At 47.3% G+C, this 12,381-nt stretch overlaps 2 protein-coding genes across 2 annotated transcripts; one reads left to right on the top strand and one right to left on the bottom strand.

The window, feature by feature from the left end:
* The first annotated feature begins 674 nt into the window (after window positions 1-674).
* Window positions 675-4,844, top strand: LOC123120743 (mitochondrial inner membrane protease subunit 2). Its single transcript, XM_044540727.1, has 4 exons — window positions 675-881; window positions 937-1,079; window positions 1,171-1,336; window positions 4,366-4,844. The coding sequence occupies exons 1-4, from the start codon at window positions 675-677 to the stop codon at window positions 4,480-4,482; spliced, it is 633 nt and encodes a 210-aa protein (XP_044396662.1). The 3' UTR covers window positions 4,483-4,844.
* Window positions 4,845-7,015: 2,171 nt separating this feature from the next.
* On the bottom strand, window positions 7,016-10,401 carry LOC123122184 (bifunctional L-3-cyanoalanine synthase/cysteine synthase, mitochondrial). The gene is made up of 8 exons (XM_044542329.1): window positions 10,095-10,401; window positions 9,886-9,995; window positions 8,706-8,763; window positions 7,889-8,342; window positions 7,701-7,780; window positions 7,560-7,619; window positions 7,364-7,444; window positions 7,016-7,268 (listed from the first exon to the last, which is right to left on the bottom strand). The coding sequence occupies exons 1-8, from the start codon at window positions 10,287-10,289 to the stop codon at window positions 7,170-7,172; spliced, it is 1,137 nt and encodes a 378-aa protein (XP_044398264.1). The 5' UTR covers window positions 10,290-10,401; the 3' UTR covers window positions 7,016-7,169.
* Window positions 10,402-12,381: the final 1,980 nt, after the last annotated feature.

Genomic DNA, 12,381 nt, shown 5'->3' with positions numbered 1-12,381 from the left:
CGGTAAATAAATAAAGCGGGAATGAAAAAGAGAAAGAAAATACAAGAAACAAATGAGGGGTTTTTGGATGCGGAGTTTCTGCTCCCGAGCTCATCTGCATCCGTATTGACGAAAAAATCAAACAAATACTACAAAAATTCAAAAAATTCTATTTTTTCGTATGATAGATAATTTGATGCGTGAGGTCCGCTTCAAATTTCAATTCATTTAAACATCTGAGCAGCTATCGGCAAAAAAACAAAATTAGGATCTGTAAAATAGTTTACTGTTCACGCACTGTTCTGACCCGATATGGTTTTTTTACAAGAGCTGCTCAGATGTCCAAATGAATTGAAATTTAGAGCGGACCTCACGCATCAAATTACCTACCACACATTCTCAAAAAAATTACCTACGACACAAAAAGTTAGATTTTTTGAATTTTTATAGTATTTGTTTTGATTTTTTCCGGACCGGAGCAGATGAGCCTGGCCACCGAGTTGGATTTCCGGGGTTTTTTTTTTCTGAGTTTCGTTTTTTTCTTAGCGGAATACTAGTAGTCCGTACTCCTCGCCGCTACGACCCTGACCGCGCCGCCGCCGCCGCCGCCGCCGTCGCCGCCTCAACTTTGACGGCGAGCAGCCGCGTCGCAGCGGTCTGAGCAAGGGTACCACCACCCGGGCCGAGCTCCGGACATGGCGGCGGGGGCGTGGGCCGCGCTCAGGTCGGTCGTGAAGCCCTGCATCGCCGCCTCCCTCATAGGCCTCACCGTCTCCGACCGCTACTTCTCGGTCGCCGCCGTCCGAGGCGCCTCCATGCACCCTACCTTCGAGGGCAGGACAGGTAAGCCCCACCTCTCCCCTCTTCGCCCACGGGCCACGGACACAACCCGCCGGATTCTTGTTCGATTTCTTACCGTCGCTGGCGTCTCCGCCAGGTGAATACGCGCTGGTGTAGCGGCTATGCCTCGAGCGCTATGACTTCTCCCGCGGCGACGTCGCACCTTCGTGTAAGCTCGCTCGCCGCCCCCGCCGCCGACGCCCCGGCCGGACTGCTTCCAGGCCGTTCCCTGATGCTTCCAGTGGGTCATGGGTGTGGTGGTGCAGATATATACCGGATCTTGATTCTTTTTATCTTCTAGAAATGGCGGATCTTGATTCTTGGTGCTGCTGTATATATGTGTGTATGCAGGACGCCGGTGGACCACCAGAGGAAGGCGATCAAGAGGGTGATTGGGCTGCCCGGCGACTGGATCAGCGTCCCGGAGACGAAGGAGATCCGGAAGATACCGGAGGGCCACTGCTGGGTCGAAGGGGACAATGGCAGCGTCAGCCGGGACTCGAGAACCTACGGCCCTGTAAGACATTCTACTGCTCCCTTGAATTTACCCATATTTGGTGTCATCTTGCTAGAAATATCTTTTTTGTAAATATTTTAGTCCTGGAATGTCACCCACCCACTCGTCGCTGTCAACGATTTAGTCACCCCTGGAGTCTCTCCGAAACTTTGTTTGGCAGAGGCCACTGAATTTGTCCTGAGAGATTTGTTTCGAATAGGATTACCATCAGGCCAAGCCTGAACTATGAAGAATGCATTGGATTAGGGAGAACTAACCAAAGGAGCAAATGTACAAACAGACTGGTTACATGTCCTCTGGAAGATTACTACTAAAGTATGGACTTCCATATCAAAGTGAATATCAAGATGATTTAAGTATGGAGTTGTGATTCTCATCATCACTGGCCAAGAAAGAGCCCCTTGCCAATGAGTTGCCCCCCTGCTTTCTCCACCAAAGTTCATCTGGAAAACCCCGAACAATTTCCACGGTCAAACTTTGCTAGAACAGAGTGCACATATGTAAAGTGTAGAAGCAATCCAATGAAAGACACGTGCAAAGATAATTGACAACAGTTAGTTTTTATTACCATGACTATAAAATACTGGGATATCACCCAGTCATATGTAAAGTGAGAAAAGAGTCCAACGGCAGATAAATACAAAGATAACTAGCAACAATTAATTACCGTTAATATCAAATATTGCTGCATTTTTGCATGCTGCTTGGACAGTTGGCTTGTCCATGTCACATGTTTTAACGTTTAGACAAGTGTCCGTGAGTCTGCCGCCCACTTGTCAGTCGCAGAGTCAAAGTCATCTCTGGAGACTTCTCTATTTTTTCCAAGAGTCTGCGCGAGACTTGGCAGATGCCAGCCTAGTTAAATTTGTCCAGAGGCCGGCCAGCAGCTTACCTCATCAATCCCAGCCATGGAGATTTCTCATTTTGTTACAAGTCGTGCTCTGGGTACACATCAAGTTAGTGCCATGACAGGGAGGAAGCGGTGAGGAGTGCCAATCTAATTTTGTTTGACAACTCGTGTAATGTAACTTGTTGTATTTTCTGATATATGGGAAACATATGTGTTTGCATGGACATAAAGCATTTTATGGAGTGATTATACACCAACAACAACAACAACAAAGCCTTTAGTCCCAAACAAGTTGGGGTAGGCTAGAGGTGAAACCCATAAGATCTCGCAACCAACTCATGGCTCTGGCACATGGATAGCAAGCTTCCACGCACCCCTGTCCATAGCTAGTTCTTTGGTGATACTCCAATCCTTCAGGTCTCTCTTAACGGACTCCTCCCATGTCAAATTCGGTCTACCCTGCCCTCTCTTGACATTCTCCGCGCGCTTTAGCCGTCCGCTATGCACTGGAGCTTCTGGAGGCTTGCGCTGAATATGCCCAAACCATCTCAGACGATGTTGGACAAGCTTCTCTTCAATTGGTGCTACCCCAACTCTATCTCGTATATCATCATTCCGGACTTGATCCTTCCTCGTGTGGCCACACATCCATCTCAACATGCGCATCTCCGCCACACCTAACTGTTGAACATGTCACCTTTTAGTCGGCCAGCGCTCAGCGCCATACAACATTGCGGGTCGAACCGCCATCCTGTAGAACTTGCCTTTTAGCTTTTGTGGCACTCTCTTGTCACAGAGAATGCCAGAAGCTTGGCGCCACTTCATCCATCCGGCTTCGATTCGGTGGTTCACATCTTCATCAATACCCCCATCCTCCTGCAGCATTGACCCCAAATACCGAAATGTGTCCTTCTGGGGTACCACCTGGCCATCAAGGCTAACCTCCTCCTCCTCACACCTAGTAGTACTGAAACCGCACATCATGTACTCGGTTTTAGTTCTACTAAGCCTAAACCCTTTCGATTCCAAGGTTTGTCTCCATAACTCTAACTTCCTATTTACCCCCGTCCGACTATCGTCAACTAGCACCACATCATCCGCAAAGAGCATACACCATGGGATATCTCCTTGTATATATCCCTTGTGACCTCATCCATCACCAATGCAAAAAGATAAGGGCTCAAAGCTGACCCCTGATGCAGTCCTATCTTAATCGGAAAGTCATCAGTGTCGGCATCACTTGTTCGAACACTTGTCACAACATTATCGTACATGTCCTTGATGAGGGTAATGTACTTTGCTGGGACTTTGTGTTTCTCCAAGGCCCACCATATGACATTCCGTGGTATCTTATCATAGGCCTTCTCCAAGTCAATGAACACCATATGCAAGTCCTTCTTTTGCTCCCTATATCTCTCCATAAGTTGTCGTACCAAGAAAATGGCTTCCATGGTCGACCTCCCAGGCATGAAACCAAACTGATTTTTGGTCACGATTGTCATTCTTCTTAAGCGGTGCTCAATGACTCTCTCCCAAAGCTTCATTCAGCTAAAAGTATTAAGAGATCCCAATTACACCATTCAGCTAAAAGTATTAGAGATCCCAATTAAGATATAATTGGATGTTCTATCAGATCGAGCAACCCCCTGCACTTCTTGTTCCAATGAAACCCAAATATCACCCATTACGGTTCGGGCTTAAGCATGGGATCGAGCTAACATGAAGCCGCTCCTGTGCTCTGAGTTTTGCTATCTTGTATTCCTCTGTTTATATCTGCTGCTTTGATCTAGTTCCAGCTTGTATTGTAGTAAATCAAACAGTATTGCATTAGCTCAATGGAATAAGTGTCTAATCCAGCTTAGCAGAGCGGGGCTTGCAGTTGTCTCGGTGCTATTTTTGATACTGCTATGGTGCTGTGTCCAATTTGGTTACTGTCACCATTGAAATTGAAATACAGTCCATCTGCAGTTTGAAATTATAGTGTTTTTGCTTTGAAAAGTAGCAGCACACATGCTAGGGCAACTTACATTTGTGGCTGATGTTAAGTCAGGAGAATTTTTGATTTCTTGGGTTGCACAATTTTGGTGGGAAAACAGAGCACACCTGTGTATTTGATGTCAGCCGTAGTCCTGGCCATGATGAACATGTTTATTATCCTTTTGTTGTCTGCTGCATGCAGGTGCCGCTTGGTCTGGTGCAGGGGAGGGTGACGCATGTGGTGTGGCCGCCCCGTAAGATAGGCCGTGTCGACAAAAGGGTACCGGAAGGAAGGGTCATGCCGCAGCGGAATCTCTAGCCTCCCCATCTTCCTTCCCCGGTTGCTTTGTCCCACAGTTTTGTTTGTTCTCACAGGAGATTCATCATGTAACAATGTAACATCAGCGGCAGGAGGAGGCCATTCGCTGCTCCGCCGTCGCCCGAGTGTAGGCACAACAGTAGAGTTTCTTCTTCTGTAAGCTTTACCGGCTGTAGGAACTCATCATTGTAAGGGGAAGCAGAGCTTTTGGTAGGAGCCTGCTAGGCTAGGAGCTGTTGCCACTCAATTTGTCTGTGGATCTATGTGTTTTCGGTGGTTAAGATCCGCTTCTGATGAATCACTGTTGCTGTGATGATGTACGAACGTTTTGAATCCACAAGCCGATTGATTATCTATTATAATCGTGCTGTTATTTCGTTGTTTGCGAAGACAACATAGTTTGATATATTATAACATGTTATCACAGATTAAAAGATAAATGATCTCAAAGTACTTGCTGAAGGCAGCACGAAAAGAAACCCTGATCAACTTAATCTTATGAACTCTTGCACCAGCAAACTGAATCAGATGTCTTTGGTCGTTTCAGTATGCCGAGAACAAGTGCAAGCAGATTTAAGGCAACTGCATGGTGACATCTTCAGGGTTCTCTCACGAAGGATATGGAGGTACTTCTTCTGCTGCTATGATCTACTACTAGCTGTGATACAGTATTTTGGTTCGTTTGTCTTCCGGAATTATCCTGATGGTTGGCATGTGCATATAAGTAATTGATTCATGCAGGGGGTTGTTAGAGATATCAGGTCTCTGAATACTAGGCCTAACAATGCAAATGGTGCAAGTATGTTTACTCATCACTCGACTAACTGAATCCGTAAGTCTTCCTTTATTCTTTTCTCACTATTTTTTCTCTCTTGGCTGAAGGACCAGAGCTGCTCCCCCAATGAAGACCACAGAGAAACCAAGATGTAGAAGCAAATGGATAGCCCCCTGATGAACCAAACATCAGCAGCAAATGGAAGCCCCATGATCACCCATACACCAGTAGGAAATGGAAGGCCCCAGATGAATCAAACACCAGTAACAGATGGAAGGCCACAGTTGTACCAGACACCAGGGATAAATAAAAGACCTCAGAAGGAACACTTATATACCCTCTAATCTGGATCACTGAAGTAACAGTTTTCACGATGGATGTGTTAAAAAAGGTTTCTGTTAGTATGCTTACTGAGACTCCAAATTCTGAAAACCTCGAACGGAACTGCTAAATATATGTAAACTTCTCAAAAGATGAGGAAATTGACATTCTTATCTGCATGATCTTGTGGAATATGCTTATTTTCATGACATAACTAGTTTAACGCTGGCAGTTCAAATCTTGAAATAGAACACATTGTATTGCTCCACCAGAACCCACACTTTCTCTTTCTTCAGGAAGATTATAGTCATGACTTTCGGTTGTAGTACAAATATGTCTCTGCTCTGCATATACATGTCTTCACTGTTTTGCTCTTTATGTCCTTGTCAGGTTTTGGATTCTGATAATGCTTGCTTCTTAATACCAGCCTCCCCGTACCTTCCATTTATTCTACTAGAGAGGGAGATCTGAATCCAAATGTAGAACAGGGAAAGGTAAAAGCAGCTCGATTGGTTGGTTCAAGATACAGGCTGGCACCAACACAGAAAGAGGTGACGGATTGAAAGGTCAATCCACAAGAGCGAACTAAGAAGGTAATCAGTGATACCTTGCCCCTTTGTGTCAATGAAATTGCCAAATTGATATATGATACCTCGAGCAAACTAAAGGTGTTGGCTAGCCTGAGTATGAATGCTTTCAGCGATTCATATTAACGTGCACCTTTGCAATACTGCTCACAATTCATGGCGAACATCCACCTAGTTCTGGTTCTGAAAAAAGCATACAACTGAATTTACTGAACAGTTGCGGCTTGCGTTATGTTTGCTGAGTATGTGAATAGTGGCTTTGTACTTCTGTTTGAAAGTGCAGGAACCACTCAGAATAATCATCGATCCAGACAATGATGGTGAAGGCCGTACTTCCCGGGCGATTCTCAACGTAGAACCAGGTATGCATTGTTGTTATCAAAGAAGCACGAAATCATCATTTGCAGCAGAAAGAAGTTGTAAATGAGACGAAGAAAATCACCCTCTGTTATGTATAATATATTCTGCAGCTGACCTGATGAAAGAAGCCGGCAGCGAGTGGGGCCTGCAGCTTGTGTGCGGGGCGAGGAAGAGGAGGACGAGAAGTGAAACACTGTCCATTGATGCTGCCGCCTTGCTGCTAGGAGAAGGCGAGAGGAGGAGGCAGGAACCTGGGCCAGAAGCACAGAAGGACGAGGCTATTCACGCGGTAAGCTGCTCCAGCAAAGCCAGCTTGCCGGTGCAACCCCAAGTACGACACGACCCAGGGGATCACCTGAGGCGGCCTGAGCAGCCATGTCGGCGCCGCACACACCAACGGAAAAAGGTTGTTCGACTTTGGCAAGATCGAAGCACATAGTATCACTTGACCCATGATCCCCACAACTCAAACACATGCACATTATAGATCTCCAGAGAGGTAAAGTCCTTTTTTCAACCATTTCAACTGTTGTTTACACGAGTTCCACATGATGAACAAACTGAAGAATTGCAAATGGAGGTATGACTAGCACTTGCAACATGGTTGCAGTGAATTTATTCTACATGCGTTGTATAGCTCCAACTTAGTCCACTGGCACTGGCTGCATTGCCTCAGCCTCCTTCCTCAGACCCTCAAATAGCGCCGACGACAAGTATCGCTCTCCCGCGCTCGGATGAACAGTCTGGAACAACAGGCAGGTGCATTGGTCACTCAGTCTTCTGAAACTTATCCATCTTAACATATTTTTTTATAAAGATATAGGTATGTATGTCGTACCACGATGAGCTTCCCTTTGTTTTCTGGCCTCTTTGCGAGTTCGATCGCTGCCACTGTGTTGGCTCCTGATGATATCCCCACCTGAGAAATGTATCAATTTCAGCACAAATTTGATGTAACCAGTCCAGTTTCACATGAGCCAATATAACCATTCCTTTCCTTTTCCGTAGGGGGCAGTTTATTTTTTTTGACTTACCAGCAGGCCCTCTTGCAGTGCCAACTGCTTCGCCATCTTAACGGCGTCTTCGCCTTTCACCTGTCAATTACATGCAGGAATTCAGTAAGAATTACAGAGTCTATTCTACCAAAAAAAAAGAAGTCCAGTTTGGTTCCTTACCTCCAGAACCTTTTCCATTATATCCATGTCCAAAATATCTGGCTTAAATCCAACTCCATTTCCAGTGATGAGGTGAGGCCCTGCAGTTAGGTTCAGTTAGCAATATGATCAGGAACTAACTAAAAAAGATATCTACTAGCATGAAACAAAGAAGAAGGTTTGATCATTTTCAGAAACCAATAACCTACCTGGCTTGCCACCGTTCAGTACATTTGCTTCGGCAGGTTCAACTCCATAGATCTTTGCGTTGGGGTTCTTCTCCTTGAGGTACTTGCCGACGCCGGTGACGGTGCCGCCGCTGCCGATTCCCATGACGAAGATGTCGACCTGCCCGAGCGTGTCCTCCCATATCTCCGGACCGGTGGTCTCGTAGTGCACCTGGACGTTGGCGGGATTCTCGAACTGCTGGAGCATGAAGGCGCTGGGATGGTTCTCATAGAGCTGGGTTGCTTTCCTGACGGTGCCTCCCATCCCCTTCGCCGGGTCTGTGAGCACGAGCTGCGCGCCGAAGGCCTTCATGACCACCCTCCTCTCGAGGCTGGTGTATGATGGCATCGTCAGCACGAGCTCGTACCCTTTGAGTGCAGCCATGAACGCCAGGCCGATGCCCATGTTCCCGGATGTAGGCTCGATTAGCGTCGTCTATTTCAGAAGCGACTTGCGGTTAGTTTCAGATCCATATGCAGGTGTGACAGTGTGACTGATTTCTTGCAGAACAACAGTGTGGTTTTCTCAACAAAAACTCTGAATCTTTGTCAAAAACCGACACAATGAAGCACATGCCTTCTATTGTTTCACCATTCTTGCAATCTTAGTGTCATTTCCAAGTGAAATAAGAACTCAATGATGAATGACCGGTTTTCTTTTATTCATTTTATTTATTTATATCAATCAATGTTGTTACTTCCTCTTGGCTGTTGAATGGGCCTGAGCTTAGCTCAAGAGGTACAGTACTTTTTACCGAGTACAGTTGTTGATTTATCTGAAGAATGAGTGATGACTGACCTTGCCTGGGGTTATCAGCCCCTTCTTCTCCGCATCTTCGATCATGGAGATTGCTGGCCTGGATCATACATCAGACGTATTAATCACTTATTCACACCGGAAACAGAGGTGGAATTCTTGTTTCCTTCAGATATACTGACGGATAATAAATAGGTTGGTGATTTTCTTATTCCATTTTACATGCTTGTTTTGGCTGTATATATATTCTTGCGAATAAAATAAGCAGAGTAAATCGTAGGCCTCAGGTTTGTTAACAGTTAAGGATCTTATAATTCAGACAAAACAAATTGTCCCAGCAGGATCAAGCATGCCAAGTTGTCAGCTCCACTAGAATAAGAATAGAGATCAGGTCCCTTCCACACTAGCTTCTAGATCTGGATGGAGAATGTATTGTACTAGTCTGCAAAGTAGTAAGACTTGAACGACCAAAATTAAGGTGGACTAGTCGCTCATCATGACTTGTATAACAGAAAAGACTAACTGCATCTGTCTCTAATTCTTTCCTTGGATCCCAGTGCATATCACTGTCGATGTATCACAATGAGGCAGACAGGAAGATATGGATCTGGATCCCCACTTGTCCCTTTATTATTTCCCCCCACGAAAGCGACCGGATCGATGGGGAGGTTATTTTAGTCGATTCCGGTCGCTATCTAGATCAGAACAAGAACAATAGTTTGATCGATGTTCTCTAACCAGTGTGTGTATTAGCATGATAATACCAATAGATTAACCAGTCCCCGTCGGTGAATATGACATGGATCGTATATATGCCGCTCGTGGGCGGTATTAGTTCAAGTAGGGATGGATGATAATAAATAGCTTGATGATCTTATGGTTTCATATAGATGGAGACTTGTTGGAGCCTGCCTACACACAGGTCAAAGATCTGGGGTTTTGATTATGACCATCAATAATTGTCATTATCAGACCGGATATTCGATTGGTTCCACTGTCTATTCTAGAGCAAAAGTGGATAAGCTGCTAGTTCTTGTCCACCAACCGACCAATCAAGCAGGAATTGATTTGCAGCCACTGGAACATGATCGACAACTGATTGATAACGGCCCACAGACACCACACGACATATACTATAGTAAGTAGTAGTAAATTAGGATCTCGGATATGCGTGACTGTCACGTGAAGAGGAGAGTAATTAAGGTAATAATGAGCAATTAACCTGTCCTTAACGCTGAAGGAAGGCTGGAGGAACTCGAGCTTGGCGGCGACGCGGGCGCCGCACCCCTCCGTCACCTTGTTCAGGTACACCAGCGGCGTCCGGCCGATGAGCTGCCATATCACACATCCGAGGGGGAGGAGGGAGCATCAGATGGAGCTACTAGCTGATTGATTAGAGGAGGAAGATGGAGCGGGGTGTAGGTAACGCACGTGGGCGGCGGTGTCCCTGATGTTGAGCACCCCGGGATGGTCCTCCTGCTGCTGCAGGGTGGAGAAGGGAGACGCGGCGGCGCCGGCGGCCGAGGAGGCGGAGGACGACGACGCTAGCACGCCGGCGGCGGCCCCTTGCAGCTGGCGGAGGGACTGGTTCTTGTTCCTCATCAGCCTCATCACCATCCTCTCCATCTCTCTCGCTGGTCGGTCGGAAGGTGCGTAGCTAGTGGAGTGGAGTTGATGGATCAGTGGCGCGCGGTTGGTGTGCTGTGGTGTGGTTCGTGGGCACGCTACGGGTATATATATATACTCGCTCCGTAATCTTGTTGGAGATAAGAGTAAAATGAATAAATCTGCATCCTAAAATGCATCTATATATGTCTGTATATGGTCCATAGTGAAATCTCTACAAAGACTTATATTTAGCAACGAGATTTTATTATGAACCAATTTAAGAACGAGATTTCACTATGGACCACATACAGAGTAAAATGAATGAATCTACACTCTAAAATGCATCTATATACATCTGTATGTTGTTAATTGTGAAATCTCTACAAATACTTATATTTAGCAACAAGATTTTACTATGGACCAATTTAAGAACGAGATTTCACTATGGACCACATACAGAGTAAAATGAATGAATCTACACTCTAAAATGCATCTATATATATCTGTATGTGATCCATAATAAAATCTCTACACATCAAAGACTTATACTTTAGGAATGGAGGGAGTACATAGTGGAGAGAGGGAGGCCGGCGGCTTGTAGCAGAGTGAGTGCGAAAAGCGGAGGGAAGGAAGATCCGCGTTGGAGATGCTCGTGTGTGGCGCGTACGGGAGGGAGGGGCCTTTTCTTTTTGGGAGGGGGTGGCTGCTCGATGGAGCAAGGAGGTGAGATGGCATCTTGGATTCTTGGGGCCAAATGCAGTGCATCCATCATCATCCATGACGCCAGCCAATGAGCACGAGGCTAGCTAGGAGATCCAGTCATCCATCCCATTCCCATGCATGGACAACAACCACCCTGACATGTACAGTAGCCTGTCTGTGATTGCTGGAAACCAAACCACTTCCATGCATCCATGCACGCGCGCCCGCGCGCTTTGGGGTGGGGCTGCTGCATGTACTGTCGGGGTGCACGAGGCCAATTAAGTCAAGTCATACGTCGGTGGCGGCTGCTTAGAGCATCTCCAACAGCCACCTAACACGCGGCACGCAAAAAAATACTTTACAGCGTGTCCATCGTCTGGTTTGGCACGGCGGGCAGCGCTAGCTCCAGCAGCCACGCTAAAATTTAGCGCGCGCGTAGCTCCAGCAGGCGCTCTAAAATGCAGCGCGTGCTCTCGCACGAACACTCTGGACTAGGTTGCATACATATTTTTTAGATAAAAACAATACATAGTTCATAGATAAAAAAGTGATACATAGATATTTTACATAGTTCATCATAGCATAGATAGATAAAACTATGATGCAACTACATAAAAACTATAGTGCAACTACATACTATGGTGCAACTAGATAAACTACAGTGCAACTACATATTACAGTGCAACTACATACTACTCCGAGTCGTCCTCATCATCATCATCCTTGCTGGTGTTGTCCGAGGTATCGAGCCAAATGTCCTTCCAACGAAGATCATTATCCCCAAAGATCGACTCCCCACCTTCTTCGACGATATCGCACTGCGATATCACCAGTGCCTTCCGCCGACGCCTGTCCGCCCGCTCCGCGCGGCGCCTTGCCGTCATTTTTGCCCAGTAGGCGCGCTCGTTGGCGACGTCCTCCGGGTGGCGCCGGCGCCACTCGCCATGGCTCGCTCGTCCTCCTCGGTGATGAGGAGGCGGCGCTGCCGCCGACGGTGCTCCGCACGGTCCTGGTCCGTGATAAGACGAGGCGGAGGGGCGACGACCTGCGCCTGCTCGCGCGTGTAGACGTCGCGGAAGTTCATCTGCGACGGAGGCCTCTCTAGGCGCCACGCCGCCGCGTCGTACGCGCGGGCGGCCTCGTGCGCGGTCCCGAACGTGCCGAGGCCGAGCCGGACGTCGCCGGACCGGATCTCGGCGTAGTAGGTGCCGCAGGGGCGCTCGCGGACGCTGCGGTAGCCAGACGATCTCTGGCGGCGCAGCGGCATGATGGCGCGGTGGTGGCGGGGCGACGAAGCGGCGAGCGAGCGGCAGAGAAGCGGCAGAGGGCGCGTGGCAGTGTGGAGGCCGTGTGGCGAGCGCCGCAATTTATAGGCGCGCCGGAAGCGGTGCGCCAAATCTAGCACGCG

This window comes from Triticum aestivum, chromosome 5D, assembly GCF_018294505.1.
Source record: "Triticum aestivum cultivar Chinese Spring chromosome 5D, IWGSC CS RefSeq v2.1, whole genome shotgun sequence".
In the NCBI taxonomy this organism is placed as follows: Eukaryota; Viridiplantae; Streptophyta; class Magnoliopsida; order Poales; family Poaceae; genus Triticum; species Triticum aestivum.
This window is presented reverse-complemented; position numbering and strand designations above follow the sequence as displayed.